The 25,835-nt window shown below is 31.8% G+C and overlaps 2 protein-coding genes across 2 annotated transcripts; both read right to left on the bottom strand.

Moving 5' to 3' along the window:
- Positions 1 to 10,015: 10,015 nt before the first annotated feature.
- On the bottom strand, positions 10,016 to 17,103 carry LOC112024484 (peptidyl-prolyl cis-trans isomerase FKBP15-1). Its single transcript, XM_024057109.2, has 6 exons — positions 16,968 to 17,103; positions 16,700 to 16,746; positions 14,142 to 14,204; positions 12,328 to 12,418; positions 11,353 to 11,457; positions 10,016 to 10,266 (listed from the first exon to the last, which is right to left on the bottom strand). Exons 1-6 carry the CDS (start codon positions 17,023 to 17,025, stop codon positions 10,178 to 10,180), a joined length of 453 nt encoding a protein of 150 aa, XP_023912877.1. The 5' UTR covers positions 17,026 to 17,103; the 3' UTR covers positions 10,016 to 10,177.
- Positions 17,104 to 20,481: 3,378 nt separating this feature from the next.
- LOC136065527 (peptidyl-prolyl cis-trans isomerase FKBP15-1-like) lies at positions 20,482 to 25,301 on the bottom strand. The gene is made up of 4 exons (XM_065768840.1): positions 25,208 to 25,301; positions 24,941 to 24,987; positions 22,381 to 22,443; positions 20,482 to 20,628 (listed from the first exon to the last, which is right to left on the bottom strand). The coding sequence occupies exons 1-4, from the start codon at positions 25,263 to 25,265 to the stop codon at positions 20,497 to 20,499; spliced, it is 300 nt and encodes a 99-aa protein (XP_065624912.1). The 5' UTR covers positions 25,266 to 25,301; the 3' UTR covers positions 20,482 to 20,496.
- Positions 25,302 to 25,835: the final 534 nt, after the last annotated feature.

Below are 25,835 nucleotides of genomic sequence, written 5' to 3'. Positions count from 1 at the left end.
AATTTTCCTCACAACCTTTACATTTTTTTTAATAAAACCTATTTCATTAATAAAAATATACTTGATATTACAACTAAATTTATCTATCAAATCAAATTGATTTTTAGCAAAAACTAAATAATATTATCCAAGCATTTAACAAGACAATATCACAACAAAAACAAAAATCTCATAGTATAACAAATAACAAAATAGAATAAAAAAGCCACGTTAGGTAGAATAAAATAAGCTAATATTGATATATTTATTTAAATAATAGGGTTTTAGTGTATGAAAAATTTACATTTATAACTTTTATCAATGCGAGGTGGGGCAGGGCAGGGTGGGTTTTAAAAAGTCTAAACCCATCCTAGCCCCGCCTCATGGCATGGGGCTAAAATCTCACCCCATTCCCGCCTACTACCTTTACAGAGTGGGGAAAATCCGCATGGGGCAAAGCAGGGTCAGGCAGGATTGCCGTCCATATTTTTAAGTGAAATGATATATGTGGGTCTTTCTGGAGAGATTTTTTTTTTTTTAGTTGTTTTTAACTATCAGTAGTGAAGATTGGTGATGTAAGTGTGATTGGGGTTATTTTTTTTCTTGATTCTTGATGCTTGATACTTAGTTGTTGGTTCTTAAATACTGCATAGTTCATGGTTTATATAAATGAACTTTACTATTACATTTAAAAAAAAAATCATCATTTTCAAATATAATTTGTGTTAGACTAGAAGCAAATCAAAATGCAAATATAGAATGTAACAATTTTGTTTTGCTTCATTAGTTAAAAAAGGTATCCAAAAGAGCTGTTACAAAATATATCAATTGTCCAAATTGTTAGATATCCTATGCAAATAATTGTGTCAAATATGTTGTCCAAAAAATATTATCCACTAATTGTACATGCGAATGTGCTTGCTATTCAAAAAATTGTCCAAAAAAGTTTTCCATCATACTTCAAAATCTTGGATTAAGGTACTTTTTTGAAGCATTTTTGTATAACTAAATATGAGATAAACAATAGATAGCTCCAAGGGAAAGGATGATACATTGATGATTGAACATCTCTTAAGAAAAAGCAGAAATAATAAGAAATGGTTAAATTTAACAAGCAAAGCTAAGGGAAAAAAAAATTAATATAGTAGTTTTGAACATACTATGTACCCTAGATGTGTTAATCATCTAAATAAATGTGTTACATGTTTTTAGTAAAATCTAGGGAGCCATTATTTAAATTTATAACTAAATTTATATATTTTCTTTACCAAAAATATATATAGAGTAATACTACAGACACAAACTATTTTACAACATTTTTACAAATTGCTAATATGGCAAATTTTTACCAGTTCTAATATGGGCCCATCATTAATATCACATTTTTACTTATAATAATTATTTGGAAAATGTTAAAACCACATCAGCAGTATGTAAAAATATTAAAAAATAGTTTGTGTCTATAACATTACTCATATATATATATATATATATATATATATTTATATATANTTTGTTAATTTTCCTCACAACCTTTACATTTTTTTTAATAAAACCTATTTCATTAATAAAAATATACTTGATATTACAACTAAATTTATCCATCAAATCAAATTGATTTTTAGCAAAAACTAAATAATATTATCCAAGCATTTAACAAGACAATATCACAACAAAAACAAAAATCTCATAGTATAACAAATAACAAAATAGAATAAAAAAGCCACGTTAGGTAGAATAAAATAAGCTAATATTGATATATTTATTTAAATAATAGGGTTTTAGTGTATGAAAAATTTACATTTATAACTTTTATCAATGCGAGGTGGGGCAGGGCAGGGTGGGTTTTAAAAAGTCTAAACCCATCCTAGCCCCGCCTCATGGCATGGGGCTAAAATCTCACCCCATTCCCGCCTACTACCTTTACAGAGTGGGGAAAATCCGCATGGGGCAAAGCAGGGTCAGGCAGGATTGCCGTCCATATTTTTAAGTGAAATGATATATGTGGGTCTTTCTGGAGAGATTTTTTTTTTTTTAGTTGTTTTTAACTATCAGTAGTGAAGATTGGTGATGTAAGTGTGATTGGGGTTATTTTTTTTCTTGATTCTTGATGCTTGATACTTAGTTGTTGGTTCTTAAATACTGCATAGTTCATGGTTTATATAAATGAACTTTACTATTACATTTAAAAAAAAAATCATCATTTTCAAATATAATTTGTGTTAGACTAGAAGCAAATCAAAATGCAAATATAGAATGTAACAATTTTGTTTTGCTTCATTAGTTAAAAAAGGTATCCAAAAGAGCTGTTACAAAATATATCAATTGTCCAAATTGTTAGATATCCTATGCAAATAATTGTGTCAAATATGTTGTCCAAAAAATATTATCCACTAATTGTACATGCGAATGTGCTTGCTATTCAAAAAATTGTCCAAAAAAGTTTTCCATCATACTTCAAAATCTTGGATTAAGGTACTTTTTTGAAGCATTTTTGTATAACTAAATATGAGATAAACAATAGATAGCTCCAAGGGAAAGGATGATACATTGATGATTGAACATCTCTTAAGAAAAAGCAGAAATAATAAGAAATGGTTAAATTTAACAAGCAAAGCTAAGGGAAAAAAAAATTAATATAGTAGTTTTGAACATACTATGTACCCTAGATGTGTTAATCATCTAAATAAATGTGTTACATGTTTTTAGTAAAATCTAGGGAGCCATTATTTAAATTTATAACTAAATTTATATATTTTCTTTACCAAAAATATATATAGAGTAATACTACAGACACAAACTATTTTACAACATTTTTACAAATTGCTAATATGGCAAATTTTTACCAGTTCTAATATGGGCCCATCATTAATATCACATTTTTACTTATAATAATTATTTGGAAAATGTTAAAACCACATCAGCAGTATGTAAAAATATTAAAAAATAGTTTGTGTCTATAACATTACTCATATATATATATATATATATATATATATTTATATATAAAAGGGACAAGAGATTTTTGAAAAGTCAAGGGGTGAAATGGCCCCAGAGCACACATTTGTGTGACAAAACCTTTTTTATGTTTGGGTGTTGGAAATCATTTTCAAGATATAGTTGTTAGATTAAGCTTTTCTAATTCTTATAAAAAATGAGGATAATTACCCCCATATAATGCCTTCATTTTTTAGAGAGAAGGAAGATGTGATATTTCAATTAGTTCTCCACCATGATTTTTTTAGATAAAATAGGATTAATGTCACAATTTATTTATTGCATTTTAACTTGTTATCGCCCCGCAAAAATTTGGCTTCCAGCCAGTTACAATGTTGAGTATAATGTCTGAAACTTACCCAAGTAACCCACAAATAAAAGCCTGGAACATTACTACCCATGTTAGTTTTGGTCTGGTCTTCCTGCCAAAGTTGTAAACAACAATCATTAACTGAAGCGGCATAAGCATATATATATATATATATATAGCTTCCATTATATTTTCCCTCTTCCCTATGTTTTATTTTCGTAGATTACAGATTACATTAACAAAATGTAAAATCATTAGAAGGCATATCTTAAAATGCCAAAAACATTTTTAACAAGTAGATATATAATCAAAGTAGAATGCAATATTTATTTAATGGGATTTTTACACCAAAGAAATAGCTTTTATATATGTATTTGAAAAACAACACCTTTCAAAGATGAGAGCAAGAGGAACCATGAAGGCAGTGGCAAACAACATAAGGTAGGCAATAAGGATCCTCAAATTCACTCCATTTTCTGATACAAGTTTGTATAGTATATTCATCCCTGCATATACAATCTGAACTACTACCATTAAAATCCCTGGCTTCGAGCTTTGTATTACATTACATAGGTACCCCATCTTTTGCATATATTGTATAGTACTCTAAGAGAGAGAGAGAGAGCAATTTGGATATCTAAGGCTTAGCTGTTATAGAGACCGAGAGGCCTGATTCATGCGGTGCATGCTATGCCCTCACGTCACTTCAAGTCCACTTAGCCTCCACGTATGGTTGCCAAATGCCAAGAGACACGTAAGAGAATCTTCCTTAGACTCCAAGTATTCCATCGCTCATGTTACAGTGGAAGCACAAATTGACAAATCAAAATAGTGCATGTTTCTTTTGCTTTTCCTTTATTTCTTTAAATAGAGTCCTTGTAAGCTTGGGAAGGCAAGAGAGAGTGAGGAAAGACCTCATACTTATTATAAGTTCTTCCGAGTTCTTCTGAGTTTCATATGTTTGATGTAAAAAGGTTGTTAAATATAATAATATCTTTTGGTTTATTGTATCTTGCTCTGTATTACATTCCTTATGTTCATACTATCTTTTATACTTTCTTAATAGTTCACGTTATTTACCAGTTTCTATAATTTTCCTATTCTATAATCTTCTTACACTCCCTATTTTCCCTCTGTCTATGTGGAAAAGCAAAAGAAACATGCAATATTTTGATTTGTATTTGGAGTGAACACAAGAAAAGCTCGGTTGGATAGTCGTACAAGACTTGATTTTGTTGTTGATATTAAATACATACTGATCTTATATATTGGTCCCTAGTGATCAAAATCTGAAAAGTTTCTGAAACTAAAATTTCCTTCTTTTTCCTCTCTTTTCTATTTATTAGTAAACAAGAAGAAAAAAAATTGCTGCCACTGCCACCATTGGACAACCTGTGTTTCCATGTGAAATTAAGGACCCATTAATCACTAACTGTTTACTACATACTTTAGAAATTGTGTTTGAGAATAGAATAAATAAAAATGTACAATAACAGTGATACTAATGTATGCCAGTTTGGTTTGAGGGTTCTGGTTTTAGACCTAACCCGGCCCTCTAGAAAAAGGTTTTTTTTTTTTTTCTATGATTAACTTTCATGAAGACTCCAAGTCACCGTTTCTTTTATGTATATACATATAATTATATATCTCAATATATTATTGGTAGTGGGAGGTTGGGATTTATTTGGACCATGCATTGTTTCACGTGATTTAACACGCTAACTCAATATAGGCAAAAACCACCTAACAGAAAGAACAAGGAAAAAGAAAGGAAACTGGGGAAAAAGGCTGAAAAAGAAAAAGAAAAGGATTGAGCTAAAAAGAGTAGAAGACACGGCTCTAAGTATAACAGTTCATATTGTTTGTTCATTTTATCCAAATCTTCTATTTTTCCACTCTTCTATCCAAATAATTATATATATAAATGGGAAAGATATTCAAGGAATACCACTTTGAAACAGTGCCAGATATGTTTCTATGACTCATGTACCACAATGATATTCATATTGATCATGAATTCATGATGTTATTGACTGTTCCAATTTTAAATATGTTGCCCGTATGTCACTTGTCCTTTCTTTTAATTCCCAAGGGTATATCCTCATATCATATAGCCTAGCTTTTACATGCTTAGTAATTTGTTTTCTTACAAATACGATCACCATTTTATCTTTGTCTTGCATACCAACAAGTCCAGTTAGTCCAAAAATCAGAGTCTCTGTTATGTGATCTCGTTTTTTGTACTTATTTCAAACAAGGATTTTTGGGACCATTGGGTTCTATTGGCAGGAGAGAGACCAGTTGGCTCACTACTAATTAGGACTTTTTTGTTGAAGTCACTTACAATAAAGACTTTCTTAAGATTAGAAACTCCGGTACATATATACTTATGGATTTTATCAGGGTACAACCTATAGATCCCAAAGGCAAAAATCAATCCACTATATAGAATTGAATTTTTACAAATAATACCTTTTTCGGAAGGGAGTAGGTGAAAATCTCTTTTGTAAATACTCTTTAGGAGGAGATGATGATCATTAAGTTTTTATCAAGTTGGTTTCTATTGAGAGGATTTGTCATATTCTTTTGCCTACTAGTCTATAATTCTTGTAGAATTTATTTTTTGTGGAACAGTTGTAGTTATTGACATATTTTGCTTCTACAGTCCACACTGCATCAGATGGCTAAGCTTTCCTTTTTCCATTTATTCCTATTTGTTTTCCTTGTTTTCACTGGTAAGGGTTTTTTATTTTTTATTTAGAAACAGAACATCATGAAGTTTATAAATATGTTGGTATATGAGAAGTCACAATATTATTTATGTTTGGAGGAGTAAACTCTATTTAGACTAAGAGTAGATAAGAAAGCTTTGTTCTTTGGGCTAAGATATGAGTACTTGCATTACCTTGCCTAACAAAATGAAGGAAGAAAAAGCTCTAAAAAAAGCTAGCAAAAGAAGGCTATATAAATATTTCTTTATTTTGTATATTTACAAATCGTTAACATGTGCAACACGAGTGGAAGAGTCTAGTGTGTGTATATATATATATATATGAATACAGATGTAAATTAATGACTTCGTATGAAATAATATAGTCGATTTAATTAAATATATTTAGAGCATATGAAACTTAATTTAATTAAAATATGAAAATATGGGCTTTTAAAAGTATATGTGATAAAATGATAAGAAGTCAATAAATAGCCCAAGGCTTGTATTTTATTTTATATATGCTATATTAATACTAACCTCCTCACGTATGCAAAACACATGTTGTGTGAGTGGCTTTGGTTTTTTTTTTTTTTTTTTTTTTTTTTTTTTGTTCATTAGTTTGAATGTAACATTTTTTGTTTTTGTGGGTGAAAGTTGTTGATCTTGTTATCATTTTTTGTGGTTGCAGTTATGGTGCCCGATGCTGATGCATCTTGTATCACTGGCACAATATTGAATCCCAATAGTTGTGTCCTTAACGACTGTGGAAAGCAGTGCTTTCAACAGTATAATGGCACTGGACGGTGCTTACAGAAAACAGGTGGCCTTAATCCTACTTATTTTTGCTACTGTATCCACCCTTGTGGCCCCCGGCAGGAACTTAAGAATTTTGCATTTGTAGTCAATAAAGAGCAAATTGTAACCACTTCCGTCCATGATACAGTCTAGAAATCCATGGACAAAGAGGGTTTGGTCTAAAGATTGGACACAGCTTCCTTTGAATAATAAAAAAAATTTCGACCAGAATTTTATATGAAGCATTTTTACTCAGTTATGGCATTTTTAAAGATTGCTGCAATTTTTTTTTTTTTTTTAGGGTGTAGTGGTTCCAAAAAAGCAGCGATAGAGTACCCATTCGTTAAAGTAATAATGATCTCCCAAAAAAAAAAAAAAAATTAATGCTCAAGTTTATGACATTGACTAAGTGAAATATATGTTTGCACCCATTCCAACGTCCTAGAATTGAAGGTTGGAGATCTCCCTGTTATATAAAGAGGTCTATGACATGACTCAAACTCGTATTACTGATTTATAACCATGATCAACCTGATAATATTTAGACTAAGCTTGATATTAACACAAGTAAAATTAAGGGTGTGTTTAAATACCGCTTATTTTGTTGAAAACTGAAAATAATAAAAAATAATTTTTAGTTACTATTCACACAAAAAAACTGTTCATATGCCTAGGTGCACTGTTCATGGGCGCTGGTCCAAAAAAATAAAAAGGGCTGAAACGCAAAACATCCAAACGTGAATATAATCCAAACGCTTGCTGAACCTATAATCCTTTTTTTTTTTTTTTTGCAACTAGATAAACAAATCATGTCCAAATCATCAATTTTGAAAATACTAGTAGTTGGCATACTAAAATCCATGATTAGATCTAAAATTTTTGGCATCAACTATTGCTTCGTAGACATACGTACAAAGTTAAGTGGAAAACTACTAAAAATGAAAAGCAAAACTAAATAAAACTAAAACTAGCTCATGCAAAACTCAACAAAGGCTACCAGTGATCTTCCATAATAATTACATAAAACTAGCTTACTACTAAAATAATTTTAAAAAAGGTTGGCCTGAAAAAAAAAAAAAAGGGTGGGGGGGCTTAGTTAGGTGGCATGAGAATTTAGAAATAATGCATAAATGCATATAAACCAATCGCTTCTTAATACATAGAAACGCTTAATATATAGCATATTAAGCATGTTAGTCTGTCTCACTTTGAATGTTTCATATTATACTTCATTAATTACAACTTATTATATATTATTTATTTTTTTCTTATAAAGTAACCAAGTTGGAATTAAAAAAAAAAATTCTTCATATTTAAAAAAGCTACATTAATTTATCACAAGGACATTTTTCAATGGAATTTCAATTTCAAGTTTCATGAATATAAACAAAATGTCTGGAGCAGACTTATCATCCTCTAAATTTTTGGATTTATTTGGATGAATCTTATAAATTTTTTGACAATTCTAATTTGATATATTTGGATGTATATTATTTCTTAGTATGGGGTTGTACATTATTGAATGAAAGCTTTTTATCTTTCCAATTGGTTATTGATTAAAGAGCCTAGTCGTCCAAGGACCTCTTTGATATTGGAAATACTTACCCATAACACAATAGGTTATTATGCCATTATTTTAATTTCTTTGAATAAAATCCTAACCTCAAATTCCAAAGTAGATCCAAGATATATAAGACATGAATTGGTACACTCCTAATTTCTAACCATTGCCAAAAAAACAAAAATTACAATATTTTCATGTGTAAAATTTTCAAAGATATAAAATTGCATTTGTAGGTATTCGTTATAGTAGTAACAACTTGTTAATTGATATGATAGAGGTCCGTAAGAAAAGCTGTTACCGTTAGATGTATTATAGTAAAATAAAAATATGTAACAATATTAAAAAAGAAAGCATGAAATTACAAGTTTTTACCTCATTAAAACAAGGTTGCCATACCTCTAGTAAATCCTCTGGAACTAGAAGCATACACTCGATAAACAATGTCTGTGCTAAATAGCTGCAACTCCTGGGATATAAATGTTCCATTTGGCCTCACCCTAAGTCGACTACTTGAGTTTTATATTTATTTATATATATATATATATATTATAAATTTATAAATCATTTTTGAGTAGGAGAAAGTGCAATTGTAGGAGGCAAAAATTCGTTTAGCCAATTACAAAATGCCATGTTAAATTTAGTGAGAAGTTCCAAATTAGCCTCTTAATTCCCAGAACAGCAGTCGATAGAACTAGTCTCCTGTTAACCAAGGTCAGTTGGTTGGCATCATTCAACATCTTACACTCCTAATTTCTAACCATTGCCAAAAAAACAAAAATTACAATATTTTCATGTGTAAAATTTTCAAAGATATAAAATTGCATTTGTAGGTATTCGTTATAGTAGTAACAACTTGTTAATTGATATGATAGAGGTCCGTAAGAAAAGCTGTTACTGTTAGATGTATTATAGTAAAATAAAAATATGTAACAATATTAAAAAAGAAAGCATGAAATTACAAGTTTTTACCTCATTAAAACAAGGTTGCCATACCTCTAGTAAATCCTCTGGAACTAGAAGCATACACTCGATAAACAATGTCTGTGCTAAATAGCTGCAACTCCTGGGATATAAATGTTCCATTTGGCCTCACCCTAAGTCGACTACTTGAGTTTTATATTTATTTATATATATATATATATATTATAAATTTATAAATCATTTTTGAGTAGGAGAAAGTGCAATTGTAGGAGGCAAAAATTCGTTTAGCCAATTACAAAATGCCATGTTAAATTTAGTGAGAAGTTCCAAATTAGCCTCTTAATTCCCAGAACAGCAGTCGATAGAACTAGTCTCCTGTTAACCAAGGTCAGTTGGTTGGCATCATTCAACATCAATACAGGCTTGGCCTTTGAAAGTTAAATTCAACCGTGTGGTTACATTGATCAATGTAGCACATATGATTGAACTTAAGTGAATGACCTAAGGTTCAACAACTGAAGAAATATACCTAAGTTTTACAATAGAAGTCGATGGTAGACAACTAGGCATTAACACTCATCTCTAAATCACTCCATGTTGATAACCAAAAACTCCCACTATAGTGAGGAGACTTATGCTTCCAGATAAATCTCAAAATGTTCTTATATATGGAGCCTAGTTTAGGCAGACACTGATCACAGTTGAAGCATGAATACTTGTTATCCAAACTAAGAAATAAGAAAAAAAAAATGGCTTGCATAGAAATTCTTCCATTTCAAGATAAATAGACCATCTAGTCATTTAACATTCAAAATCATAGTCTGATGGAAAAGACAATCTGGTGGCACAAAATTAAGATATCAGGTACACCGAAACTGCTAATAAACAATTCTTCCGCCTACAGCTCATCATCATTTGTTTTCTCATCGCTTGATGGTTTTCCATTCACTGCAACTAGCTCTGTTTCAAATATCAGTGTTGCACCACCTGTAATTTTCAAACAAATACAAATTAACCCATATTGAACAATGATGTATAACACGTATAGTTTCACATAAGAGACAAACATGACAAGCAACTATACAAATTCAACTTTTTATTGTCTTTTACTTAATTATGCTAATATTGACATGTACTGTGAGTAGAGCTTTGGAGGCTAAGTCAAATCCAAAAACTCTCTTAGCTTCCTAAAGAAAAAGTACTGCCGTAATTGAGAAGAAAAAAAAATTAGAGGAAACAAGAAAGTAAAGAGAGAAAAGAGCTGCTGTGGAAGGAGAGCAAACTTTTGCTGAAACATATTCCTTGTCTTTCTCCAAGAAATTCTTATGAAGTATCAAAGGTAGATGAAAAGAGTAAAGAACTAAAGTTTTCTACAAGTGTCTTTCCAAGAAAAGATAGTACTTTTCTTTTTGATAGCTACTAAATTTATGTTCTTTCTCTTGTAAACATGAATTAAACCTTCCCACATGCACACGTTAATGAAACAAAAAAATAATAATGATAACTTTTGTTATCATGTGCAAAGTGTTTTCTTTCTTGTATTGCCTTTCTATAAGCAGAGAGGTTATCGTTAAATGTTTAACCATTAGGATTTTTCTTAATTAGAAGTACGATCCTACATTTAAAAAATGGTAAAATTAGTTATAAAAATTTAATGCCTGTCAAATACATGGCAGAAATTTGTCAACTCAAGTTTGAAACTTAGAAAGAAAAATTAGTTCATATATGTGTGTCCATGCATATATATAATTGTTGCTCAATTGAAATTCCATGGCATCTTATTTTATTTATTAGTAATTTTTTAAATATATCATAGACAACCCTAGCTATTCCCATGAGACACCCCGGAAATGTCATAGAACGATAGTGCGGTGGATTAAACCTAGGACCTCCAAGTCCAAGTTTATGTCCATCCTAGGCCAATGAGCCCATAACCAGGGTACCCTCATGGGGACGGTGTGAAAGATATCTCTACTATATCAGCACTCAATCTTGACACTGTTAAACATTAATTTTAATTATATTGAGTAGCAATATGTTTAGATTATAATACGAAATGAGAGAAAATGTTACCTGGGATGGTTGGTGGAGAACCCTGGTCCCCATAACCAAGTTTTGAAGGTATTTTCAACTTCCTCTTTTCACCTACACACATTCCCAACAACCCTTGATCCCACCCTGAAAGAAGAGGTTTTTCAGCCATTAGAAACCTCCATGCAAAATATCTAGCAGCAGTCCAACATTCACCATGATGAGCCAAGTGTAGATACAAAGATGGGCCTCATTATAAACGAAAGACTGCTTCTAGTTTTGAACCACTATAATTGAAAAGAAAAGGAACCTTAAGCTAAGCCATGTGTACATTGAAATTCCATTAAGTAAGATCCAAGTAGCACACAGCTCAAAGTCTGCTGAACTTAGATATAAAGCAATTGCCACCAAGCTTTTTTTTTTTTTTCATTAATAGTTATGATAGGGGTGTGGGGATTTGAACCCTAAATGTCTTTGCTGGAAATACTCTATGGTGTCAATTGAGCTACATGGCTCTTGGCAATTGCCACAAAAGCTAATTATTACAAAATGTAAACCTTTGGACTCTCTCTCTAAGAGCCATGCCACAAAAGCTAATTATTACAAAATGTAAACCTTTGGACTCTCTCTCTCTCTCTCTCTCTCTCTCTCTCTCTCTCTCTCATATTAAGGTCTTTATAATGCATCAAATATCATTTAACGGATTTCAAGGGGCTTGCAAATCATTTGTCTTCATTGTAACTTATAGATTTAACAAATATTAGATTCCATGATAATGAGCATTACCACCAACCCTTGTGATACAGCTCTCTCTCCCCTCTGAATAGGGTATGGATTCAAATCCCTGTTTTGTTGCCCATTTTTGCACTCTAGATCATTTTTATTGATGTTTCATTCATCACACTCATATTCATGCACACGCATGCATGAGCAATTCAAATGCTAGACCTAGGTAATTGCAATGACTGAAGGAGAATCAGTACTTAAACAGTACGTGGTTGTTAATGCACCACATACCTTTTATAACTTGACCAGTCCCAACCTCAAACTCAATTGGAGAGTCCCTTTCAAAACTAGAGTCAAAAACAGTTCCATCTGTAAGTGTTCCCTGCAAAATAAAAGTAGAAACTATAATGCACTTATAGAGTTACAAGTTACAACTGAACCATATAGCAATTTAAAATTGAACCATATAGCAATTTAAAATAAATTCAGCTAATATTTTACCTTGTAACAAGAAAAAGTTAATCTTGTGTGTATACATGTGAATGTATCTATGCATACATAAAAGTTGTATTTAAATAAATATTTCTGGTGACATTCAAGGAAATATAGTTCTTTTCATTCACTGGACAAATCCAACCCTTCCTGTATTTTCAATCAATGACATGAACAAATTTAACTGCTACCAGTACCAAATTACATTAAGGATATATATAAATGTATGTGTGTGTGTGTGTGTGTGTGTGTGTGTAAAAAAAAAAAAAAAAAAAAAAAAGAACAATTTAGTCAACATGAGAAATGAGGCAATTAGGCCTCCAATACAAGCAATGTCAAGGAAAGGGAAGAAATTATCACTCGTACTGAATTACTATGACCATGTTACTGAAAACCTAAAGAAAATCAGGAAGTCAACAATAAATGAGAGATCAATCATCTCTAGTAATTAGGATTTTGCAGTGCAAACTTTAAATATAATACAAAAAGCTTAAATGCATTATTAATATTGTTTTCTAAGTGGTACTTGCTTTGACCCTGGTTTTCTCTTGAGAAACTTAAACATAATTAATTCAAGAATAATAATCTAATCAACACCAATACTTCTATATAAATAAATAAATAAATTCATACTATTTTTTAAAAATTAATTAATTAAGAGGCAATCTAACATAAATTTTGTACTTACTAATAAGCAATTGACCAAAATTATCCAATACGATATTCAATTATGAAATTGATTATTCAAAAACTTAATCTAAACTACTATAATAGTCAATGCAAATAAGCAATTCATTTGATGGCATGGTGAAGTTGGTGGCAATGGCTGTCATGCTCATCAACCCAAGCCTCTCACTACTTTTGGCTCTATTCAGGCAGAGATTTACTACCCTTCCATTCCACTCACTCCAACCAAATGCAAACCCTTCCTCAACTTGATCATCCCATTGGACGACCGCCTACCGCGGTTTGTGTTTAGATATGTCTTTCAATCTTCAAATTTCTATTTATTTTAGGTTATCTTTGCTTTATTTATTTGCCATGAAAATTGAGGGGGAAAGGAGAGAAACTTAGAAAGGAGAAACTCAGTTCTAGTTGGTGTCGGTTTGAGAATTCTTCAAATTGAAAAAAATGGTTTGATGTAAAGGTACCTCTCAACACCAATCAAACTGAATTGTGCATACCCTTAATGCACTTGTCTTGCCTGGTTCTGAAATATTTCCTTGTCTATGAGGAAATAGAGTTGTTTCTTTATAACAACAGCTATAAAATTTGATGAGGTTTTACATTTATTCAAACTGTTACAGAGGCTTATGCTTCTTTAAATACATAACTGAGGTGAATTCTTAACCAGATCAGTTCATCAAATGACTTCTGTCCAGTGAGCAAGCAAGTTGCTAATTCCTTAATAATAATTAAGTTTTCCAGACCAGAAGCATTTTCAACAAATGTGGCAATTAGAATTTCTGAACCTTAATAAAAATAACATAGACCAAGTTATGAAATGTTGTGATTTTCATGTAATGATATGTTGATAAACAAAAAAATATCATTTTCTATTGAAACAATTATCACGTAATCAATCATGCAACTAAACCTGCAATGCAACTTACTCGATAGTGTACTTTAAGTCTATCGCCTTTGTGAGACTTAAATTCGCAAGAATCTGGCTTATACTGCAAAAATAAATGACGCTAAGAATTAGTAAGCAGAAAAAAATCATATTAGGAAGACTGGTAAAAGATATAGTGGACTTATGTCTTTTGTTTATGTATACATGCATGAGCACCTACCCATATGCATGAGCTAAAATTGAAAATAGTAATTAATGATTTGTGATTCTGAATAATATCAAAGTGGTCATCTAATTGCAACTAATTGCATATCCATATCCAGAACATCCAAATGATATATTTATAACAATAACCAAGCCTTAGTCCCAAAATTTATGGTTCAGTTATACACACACACACACACACACATACATATAAAAGCATTTCTAGTTTTTATATATCCTTTTTCATTATGTTTTCCAAATTATCCCTATATAGCCTGCAAATGCCAAACCTCCCATTCACGTGACCAGGCAGGCTCCCTCACCAAACACCATCAACTTAACCATTGTACCAGTGGGTTTGGTTTACCATGGTCACCAACTATCAATTACTCCTATACCTACACCACTTTTACACATGTAATTCTATAATGGTAAAACCAATTCAAGTTTAAGTTGGTCACTATTTCTTCTTACTATCAATTTCTACAGTGTTTTCCTTTCGTTTCATCCAATACACTACTTTCACTTTTTAAATGTTATGTCAAACTTAGTTCAGATGTTGAAGTTGGAAGAAGATAGTAATTTCACTTTTGGTAGCATGGAGGAATAAAAAAGTATCAAGTTCATATAATAGAACCATAAACATCTTAGCATGAATTAATTAATAACCTATAGTCCTTTCTGTTAAAGAGGAGAAAGAAAGAAGTTGTACATGTTCTTCATAAAGGGACACACAAAACCTTTTAGTTTCATTTTCCACAATTTTTCCACTATTAACCAGATGTTTCTTGGACTTTGCACAGGCATTCCTACATATTTAAATAAATGTGCTGTAGACAGTACCATTGCATGGTGCTAGATGAAATTCAAAATAGGTAAAGCAGTTCCAACCATGTATTCTACTCACAAGATATTCATGATCAGCAGAAGTCAAGCTCAAGCCTCACAAATTCTCTTTCATAATTATATTTAAAAAGTATGATAGAGAAAGTATGAAACTATCCTTTTCTAAGAAATTCCAAAGGAATAAATAGATTTTACTAGGAATATGCATATATAAACCTTGGTGCATAGACTTAAATTATAGTGTCAGGTGTAGGAGTGTGTCTAGCAGTTGAACACAAAAGACTTCCTGAGATTTGCCACGTTTTTGGTGTATCAATGGTCATTCCCAAATCCATGTCAAAATTGAGTTTTTTATTTTATTTTTTATAAGTATGTCAAAATTGAGTTAACCGTCAAATCATTCATTCTAAAGACGAACGAAGGTCCAAGAAGTCCTGGTAAATGTAACTTACATGCTAGACAGGTTAAAGCAATGAATTCTTATATGAGTCTTGAATGGCATTGATCATGACAGAGAATCTTCAGTTTTTAAATGACATCCAACCTTTTTATTATTGGTAAGCTCTAGGTGGAGCTTCAGGTCATGGGTTTAAGACTCATCGGGTGTCTATGAATCTTGAATGGCATTGATCATAACAGAGAATCTTCACTTTTTGAATGACGTCCAACCTTTTTTTTTTTTTTTTTTTTTGGTAAGTTACATAGACACCAGATGAGTCTGAAACCCATGACCTGAAGCTTCGTCTAGAACTTATAAGAAGAGTAGGTGCAAGTTGAGCTAGAATTCATTGATGACATCTGACCATATTAGATTTGATGCAAAATAAAGTTAGGCATATATCAGGCAATTCATATGGGAATAATACAAATATAAGAAGATTGAAACTTTAGGCGAATATTACGATATAAGTATACAAGGAGTACCAAACAAACTATTAGAGTTCCAACAAACTACTAGGTTCTATGGTTATCAACCAATTTTCACAGGGGTCCTTATCCTCTCCGTAATATCCAAACAAACGATCAAAACCGTCAAAATCCTAGCGCATCCTACTTCCATAACAATAGGATGGAGAGTGGGATCATGGGTTCAAGATTGACCAGCTATGTATGTAACTTACAAAAAATAAAGGTCATACCCGGTGTAGAAAGCTTACCAATTCAATTATTCAACCCTATTATCCATCAAAAATTTACTGTCTAGCGAATTCTTCACTCTCACATATTTCAATAATTATCTTTTATGTATCCTCCTTCTCATAGCGTGTGGACTTACACAGTCTAAGAGGGAGGATGTCTATATCGGATAAATGAGATACCTTAACATATGCCATCACAAATCAACACAGAGGAACTTTAGTAGACAACACACGTACGTATTTTCATTTTGTTAATTTTTCAAATTCACCACTAACCCAACATTCCAATACAAGCAAGTCTGATATAGGTCATTTCCAGTTACAACCTCAATTCACATAAAGAGTCCGATTCAAAAAACCCAAAACAAAAACAGAAAAACAAAAGCAAAAACGAAATGAGAAAATTTACCTTGATCCCAATTTGCAACTCAGTGACATCGCCTTTCTTCGCAGAAACTGAACAAGAAAAGAGGGAAAAAAAAATGAACCCATTATTGGAAATGACATTCTTAAAACTATATTAGATCAAAAACCCATATGTTTAACGTGAATGTTCAGATCTAATCCCATACCATAAGACTTACATATTAAAAACAAAAGCTAATTACATATAACAAGAATTAAGAAGGTAATCATTCATTGAAAAATGTTGTCTTTCTTTTCATCTATGTACTAACCTAGTGTGGAAAGGAGCAACAAGAGGAACATTGGAGCGGTCAAACTCATCTTCGCCATTCTGTCTCTTGACTCTTCTCTTCCGCTACGCTGCTTTGTGTTTGTTTTTCCCTCTGCTGTTCTGTTGGTTTATATATTAAAAGGTTTTTTTTTTTTTTTTTGATATAAAGATATATATTAAAAGGTTTAATTACTCATCCTTTGACAAAAAAAAAAAAAAAAAAAAAAAAAATTTTTTTTTTTTTTTAGATAAAGATATATATTAAAAGGTTTAATTACTCATCCTTTGACAAAAAAAAAATAAAAATAAAAAAAAAAGAAAGAAAAAGAAAAAGAAAAAGGAAATGGTCATTTGGCCTTCCAAGAGCATCCATATCAGTCCATCCATTTTACACATCTATTTTTACACTAAAAACTTACTTTTTCTATTTTACACCTCTATTTTTACAAAATCTCAACATCAGTTTATCTATTTTACAAGATTTTTTAATAAAATATTCATTCTTCTCAATTTTTTTATTATTCCTCTCAACTACCTATTTACATACGCTCTCTCCCTCTCTCTCTCTACCCATTTTTCTGATTTGTTGCTATCTCTCTCTACTCATCTCTCTCTTTATCTCCATCTCTATACCGGTCAGATCTCCACAGCTTTACTCCTCAAACAAGACCCAATCTCCAAACAAAACTCATCTCTATACCTAGTCAGATCTCCAGCAAGCACCGATCGGTCATCTCTCTCTTTATCTCCATTTCTATACCGGTCAAATCTCCATAGACAACTTCACTTCTCAAACAAGACCCAATCTCCAAAAAAAACCTAATCTCTAAACAAAACCAAACTCTATACCCGGTTAGATCTCCAGCAAGCACTGATCGGTTAGATCTCCAGCAAGCACCGATCTCTGAACACCGATCTCCAACAAGACCCACTCCCTCTCGGTCAAGCACCGATCAAGCAACTGTAGCGTGAGTTTGTCTGTGTGGGTTTGTTTGTGTGTGGGTGTGTTTGTGTATTGATTTGTTTATGTGGATGTGTTTGTGTATTGATTTGTTTATGTGGATGTGTTTGTGTGTGGGTGTGTTTGTGTTTGTGTGCATCTGAGGAGAAGATGATGAGGAGTTGAAGTCGTTGTGCACGGAGAAGAGAGAGAAAAATTGGTGTGAACTGAAATTATTAAAATAATAAATACATGAGCTATGTAGCTCATGGATAAATATACATGATTATACAAGATTTTGGAAGCACTGATGTGGAGCAATTTTGAGACAAAATGTGTAAAAATGGTAGTTTTTTCTATTATACAAGATTTTCCATCCACTGATGTGGATGCTCTAAGTATTTCATTTTAGTCTATATACTTTTAAATTTATCCTAGGAGGCTAGTATCCAAGAGGACCAAGACTTTTATAAATGGGATCTTTTGGGTTTTGGCATATAGGTTGACCAATATTAAACACTACAGCTTAGAGCATTCTTATCAAGAAGGGCAAATGCTATAAATGCTAAAATTTAACATACAAAATGCTATAAATACTAAAAAGCATACTCCATCAATACTCTCAAATCTTATTTATTTTGCAATCCAGCTACAAAATGCTATAAATACTAAAAAAAAAATTGTTTAATATTTGTTTAATGGTAGTTATTTGAAAACATAAAAAGAAAGAATAAAGAAAACCTAAAGAAAGAATAAAAAAAGAATATTTAAATGAAGTGGTAAAATAATAGAAATTTTGATGTTTGGTGGATTGTAAAGTGGTATGTTAAAATTGATAAAGTAGGATTTTCAAATAGTAAATGCTAAAATATTTAGCATTCTTGATAAGAATGCTCTTATGACTTTTGACTAACCTTAATTGGTGTAATGGTGTTACGAATATTTAGTGTACGCTTCATAATAATTGTTTTTTAAAATCAGTTCAAAACACTTTTTATTTTCCATGTGTATGTGTTATTTTTAATAAAAAGAATAGTTTTTTTTTTTTTTTTTATGAACAAAGTTTAGCTGCAAAATTAGTTATAGCTTTGTGCTACAACCTTACTAAATATCCTTTTATTGGAGATGAATTTTGACAAAACCACTATTGGATTACATCTTCTTCTTATATCCTCCATGTTTGCAAAATTTTTAGAAAATTAAAGATCAATAGCTAAGTCATTAATAAATTGTTTAAATTGTAAGTTTTGTAGTTTAAAATTATACATAAAATATAATCTTATAAATCATATAGTAAATAATATCTAATTGACAAAAAAATTTATATGTGTATTAAGAGTATAAAGAACATGCAATTCAATGGTTAGATTTTCAAAATATATGGTAATGTTTATTTTATTGAGTAAGATTGTAACCTAAGGTTACAACTAATTTTATAACTAAACTCTATCATTTTCTTATATTTCTTAAGAGAGTATGTTGTGTGTAATATAACTTATCTTACTCTCCCTTAAAAGTTATGTGGGGCCCATGGGCCTGATAGCCTCGGCCCATCGGGTAGCAGGCCCAAGGCCCATGCCGAGGAACACTGACTATTCAAGGCTAAATTGGGGAAAGATTCTTTTCCCAATCCACGCCGAGAACCTCCTTATCCTCGGCCTGACGAGGGTGATTTTCGGGAAAGACCAGACCCAAAGTAAGCTGTCACCCTCGCATTTAATGCATTCACCTAACCCCCCTGGCCGCATTAATGGGAATATAACCCCTTAGCAGGGCAACGTTGATCAGAGTGAACCACTCGAGTACTGATAAGGCCTCTGATGGGACGGACGGCAAGAAGAGAGGCAAATGAATGATCAACAGATGGAATAAGGAGATAGGAAGATAAAGACTATATAAGGAAAGCAAGTAAAGTAAAAAAGGAGGGAGGAGGAAAAAAGAGAAGAAAAAGGCTTCCTCGGCCATGGGCCGAGGAGCGTCCTCCCGGTTGTATAGAAACTCTAAGTATCTTTTTATAAATAAAAGTTCATGCTTGATGAACGACGGCCAGCGCCTAAACCTTTAACACACTCTCTATAAATTTATTGTTTGGGCTTGTTGGGCTGAAAACCCATCCAAACTCAGGGTCAATCCAAATTGAGTCCCTACAAGTTAAAACTTACCATATCTTTTGAAACGATTTTGTGGTTTTTTTTTTTTTTTTTTTTGTTAAAACCATTTTTCCTTTCTCTTATGTGTGTATTTTTGTTTCTCTAAATAAAATAAAATAAAATANTCATATTAAGGTCTTTATAATGCATCATATATCATTTAACGGATTTCAAGGGGCTTGCAAATCATTTGTCTTCATTGTAACTTATAGATTTAACAAATATTAGATTCCATGATAATGAGCATTACCACCAACCCTTGTGATACAGCTCTCTCTCCCCTCTGAATAGGGTATGGATTCAAATCCCTGTTTTGTTGCCCATTTTTGCACTCTAGATCATTTTTATTGATGTTTCATTCATCACACTCATATTCATGCACACGCATGCATGAGCAATTCAAATGCTAGACCTAGGTAATTGCAATGACTGAAGGAGAATCAGTACTTAAACAGTACGTGGTTGTTAATGCACCACATACCTTTTATAACTTGACCAGTCCCAACCTCAAACTCAATTGGAGAGTCCCTTTCAAAACTAGAGTCAAAAACAGTTCCATCTGTAAGTGTTCCCTGCAAAATAAAAGTAGAAACTATAATGCACTTATAGAGTTACAAGTTACAACTGAACCATATAGCAATTTAAAATAAATTCAGCTAATATTTTACCTTGTAACAAGAAAAAGTTAATCTTGTGTGTATACATGTGAATGTATCTATGCATACATAAAAGTTGTATTTAAATAAATATTTCTGGTGACATTCAAGGAAATATAGTTCTTTTCATTCACTGGACAAATCCAACCCTTCCTGTATTTTCAATCAATGACATGAACAAATTTAACTGCTACCAGTACCAAATTACATTAAGGATATATATAAATGTATGTGTGTGTGTGTGTGTGTGTGTGTGTGTGTGTGTGTGTGGAACAATTTTTGATATCAATAAAAGTTATTACTTATCAAAAAAAAAAAAAAAAAGAACAATTTAGTCAACGTGAGAAATGAGGCAATTAGGCCTCCAATACAAGCAATGTCAAGGAAAGGGAAGAAATTATCACTCGTACTGAATTACTATGACCATGTTACTGAAAACCTAAAGAAAATCAGGAAGTCAACAATAAATGAGAGATCAATCATCTCTAGTAATTAGGATTTTGCAGTGCAAACTTTAAATATAATACAAAAAGCTTAAATGCATTATTAATATTGTTTTCTAAGTGGTACTTGCTTTGACCCTGGTTTTCTCTTGAGAAACTTAAACATAATTAATTCAAGAATAATAATTTAATCAACACCAATACTTCTATATAAATAAATAAATAAATTCATACTATTTTTAAAAATTAATTAATTAATTAATTAATTAAGAGGCAATCTAACATAAATTTTGTACTTACTAATAAGCAATTGACCAAAATTATCCAATACGATATTCAATTATGAAATTGATTATTCAAAAACTTAATCTAAACTACTATAATAGTCAATGCAAATAAGCAATTCATTTGATGGCATGGTGAAGTTGGTGGCAATGGCTGTCATGCTCATCAACCCAAGCCTCTCACTACTTTTGGCTCTATTCAGGCAGAGATTTACTACCCTTCCATTCCACTCACTCCAACCAAATGCAAACCCTTCCTCAACTTGATCATCCCATTGGACGACCGCCTACCGCGGTTTGTGTTTAGATATGTCTTTCAATCTTCAAATTTCTATTTATTTTAGGTTATCTTTGCTTTATTTATTTGCCATGAAAATTGAGGGGGAAAGGAGAGAAACTTAGAAAGGAGAAACTCAGTTCTAGTTGGTGTCGGTTTGAGAATTCTTCAAATTGAAAAAAATGGTTTGATGTAAAGGTACCTCTCAACACCAATCAAACTGAATTGTGCATACCCTTAATGCACTTGTCTTGCCTGGTTCTGAAATATTTCCTTGTCTATGAGGAAATAGAGTTGTTTCTTTATAACAACAGCTATAAAATTTGATGAGGTTTTACATTTATTCAAACTGTTACAGAGGCTTATGCTTCTTTAAATACATAACTGAGGTGAATTCTTAACCAGATCAGTTCATCAAATGACTTCTGTCCAGTAAGCAAGCAAGTTGCTAATTCCTTAATAATAATTAAGTTTTCCAGACCAGAAGCATTTTCAACAAATGTGGCAATTAGAATTTCTGAACCTTAATAAAAATAACATAGACCAAGTTATGAAATGTTGTGATTTTCATGTAATGATATGTTGATAAACAAAAAAATATCATTTTCTATTGAAACAATTATCACGTAATCAATCATGCAACTAAACCTGCAATGCAACTTACTCGATAGTGTACTTTAAGTCTATCGCCTTTGTGAGACTTAAATTCGCAAGAATCTGGCTTATACTGCAAAAATAAATGACGCTAAGAATTAGTAAGCAGAAAAAAATCATATTAGGAAGACTGGTAAAAGATATAGTGGACTTATGTCTTTTGTTTATGTATACATGCATGAGCACCTACCCATATGCATGAGCTAAAATTGAAAATAGTAATTAATGATCTGTGATTCTGAATAATATCAAAGTGGTCATCTAATTGCAACTAATTGCATATCCATATCCAGAACATCCAAATGATATATTTATAACAATAACCAAGCCTTAGTCCCAAAATTTATGGTTCAGTTACACACACACACACACACACACACACACACATACATATAAAAGCATTTCTAGTTTTATATATCCTTTTTCATTATGTTTTCCAAATTATCCCTATATAGCCTGCAAATGCCAAACCTCCCATTCACGTGACCAGGCAGGCTCCCTCACCAAACACCATCAACTTAACCATTGTACCAGTGGGTTTGGTTTACCATGGTCACCAACTATCAATTACTCCTATACCTACACCACTTTTACACATGTAATTCTATAATGGTAAAACCAATTCAAGTTTAAGTTGGTCACTATTTCTTCTTACTATCAATTTCTACAGTGTTTTCCTTTCGTTTCATCCAATACACTACTTTCACTTTTTAAATGTTATGTCAAACTTAGTTCAGATGTTGAAGTTGGAAGAAGATAGTAATTTCACTTTTGGTAGCATGGAGGAATAAAAAAGTATCAAGTTCATATAATAGAACCATAAACATCTTAGCATGAATTAATTAATAACCTATAGTCCTTTCTGTTAAAGAGGAGAAAGAAAGAAGTTCTACATGTTCTTCATAAGGGACACACAAAACCTTTTAGTTTCATTTTCCACAATTTTTCCACTATTAACCAGATGTTTCTTGGACTTTGCACAGGCATTCCTACATATTTAAATAAATGTGCTGTAGACAGTACCATTGCATGGTGCTAGATGAAATTCAAAATAGGTAAAGCAGTTCCAACCATGTATTCTACTCACAAGATATTCATGATCAGCAGAAGTCAAGCTCAAGCCTCACAAATTCTCTTTCATAATTATATTTAAAAAGTATGATAGAGAAAGTATGAAACTATCCTTTTCTAAGAAATTCCAAAGGAATAAATAGATTTTACTAGGAATATGCATATATAAACCTTGGTGCATAGACTTAAATTATAGTGTCAGGTGTAGGAGTGTGTCTAGCAGTTGAACACAAAAGACTTCCTGAGATTTGCCACGTTTTTGGTGTATCAATGGTCATTCCCAAATCCATGTCAAAATTGAGTTTTTTATTTTATTTTTTATAAGTATGTCAAAATTGAGTTAACCGTCAAATCATTCATTCTAAAGACGAACGAAGGTCCAAGAAGTCCTGGTAAATGTAACTTACATGCTAGACAGGTTAAAGCAATGAATTCTTATATGAGTCTTGAATGGCATTGATCATGACAGAGAATCTTCAGTTTTTAAATGACATCCAACCTTTTTATTATTGGTAAGCTCTAGGTGGAGCTTCAGGTCATGGGTTTAAGACTCATCGGGTGTCTATGAATCTTGAATGGCATTGATCATAACAGAGAATCTTCACTTTTGAATGACGTCCAACCTTCTTTTTTTTTTATCATTGGTAAGTTACATAGACACCAGATGAGTCTGAAACCCATGACCTGAAGCTTCGTCTAGAACTTATAAGAAGAGTAGGTGCAAGTTGAGCTAGAATTCATTGATGACATCTGACCATATTAGATTTGATGCAAAATAAAGTTAGGCATATATCAGGCAATTCATATGGGAATAATACAAATATAAGAAGATTGAAACTTTAGGCGAATATTACGATATAAGTATACAAGGAGTACCAAACAAACTATTAGAGTTCCAACAAACTACTAGGTTCTATGGTTATCAACCAATTTTCACAGGGGTCCTTATCCTCTCCGTAATATCCAAACAAACGATCAAAACCGTCAAAATCCTAGCGCATCCTACTTCCATAACAATAGGATGGAGAGTGGGATCATGGGTTCAAGATTGACCAGCTATGTATGTAACTTACAAAAAATAAAGGTCATACCCGGTGTAGAAAGCTTACCAATTCAATTATTCAACCCTATTATCCATCAAAAATTTACTGTCTAGCGAATTCTTCACTCTCACATATTTCAATAATTATCTTTTATGTATCCTCCTTCTCATAGCGTGTGGACTTACACAGTCTAAGAGGGAGGATGTCTATATCGGATAAATGAGATACCTTAACATATGCCATCACAAATCAACACAGAGGAACTTTAGTAGACAACACACGTACGTATTTTCATTTTGTTAATTTTCAAATTCACCACTAACCCAACATTCCAATACAAGCAAGTCTGATATAGGTCATTTCCAGTTACAACCTCAATTCACATAAAGAGTCCGATTCAAAAAACCCAAAACAAAAACAGAAAAACAAAAGCAAAAACGAAATGAGAAAATTTACCTTGATCCCAATTTGCAACTCAGTGACATCGCCTTTCTTCGCAGAAACTGAACAAGAAAAGAGGGAAAAAAAATGAACCCATTATTGGAAATGACATTCTTAAAACTATATTAGATCAAAAACCCATATGTTTAACGTGAATGTTCAGATCTAATCCCATACCATAAGACTTACATATTAAAAAACAAAGCTAATTACATATAACAAGAATTAAGAAGGTAATCATTCATTGAAAAATGTTGTCTTTCTTTTCATCTATGTACTAACCTAGTGTGGAAAGGAGCAACAAGAGGAACATTGGAGCGGTCAAACTCATCTTCGCCATTCTGTCTCTTGACTCTTCTCTTCCGCTACGCTGCTTGTGTTTGTTTTTCCCTCTGCTGTTCTGTTGGTTTATATATTAAAGGTTTTTTTTTTTTTTTTTGATATAAAGATATATATTAAAAGGTTTAATTACTCATCCTTTGACAAAAAAAAAAAAAAAAAAAAAAAAAACCAAAAAAGAAAAAGAAAAAAGAAATGGTCATTTGGCCTTCTAAGAGCATCCACATCAGTCCATCCATTTTACACATCTATTTTTACACTAAAAACCTATTTTTTTATTTTACACCTCCATTTTTACAAAATCTCAACATCAGTTTATCTATTTTACAAGATTTTTTAATAAAATATTCATTCTTCTCAATTTTTTATTATTTCTCTCAACTACCTATTTACATATGCTTTTTCCCTCTCTCTCACTCTCTCTACCCATTTTTCTGATTTGTTGCTATCTCTCTCTACTCATCTCTCTCTTTATCTTCATCTCTATACCGGTCAGATCTCCACAGCTTTACTCCTCAAACAAGACTCAATCTCCAAACAAAACTCATCTCTATACCCGGTCAGATCTCCA

This window comes from Quercus suber, unplaced genomic scaffold (genome assembly GCF_002906115.3).
Source record: "Quercus suber isolate HL8 unplaced genomic scaffold, Cork oak 2.0 scaffold_1004, whole genome shotgun sequence".
In the NCBI taxonomy this organism is placed as follows: domain Eukaryota; kingdom Viridiplantae; phylum Streptophyta; class Magnoliopsida; order Fagales; family Fagaceae; genus Quercus; species Quercus suber.
Note: the sequence above shows the minus strand (reverse complement) of the source record. Positions and strands in the feature narration are given on the sequence as shown.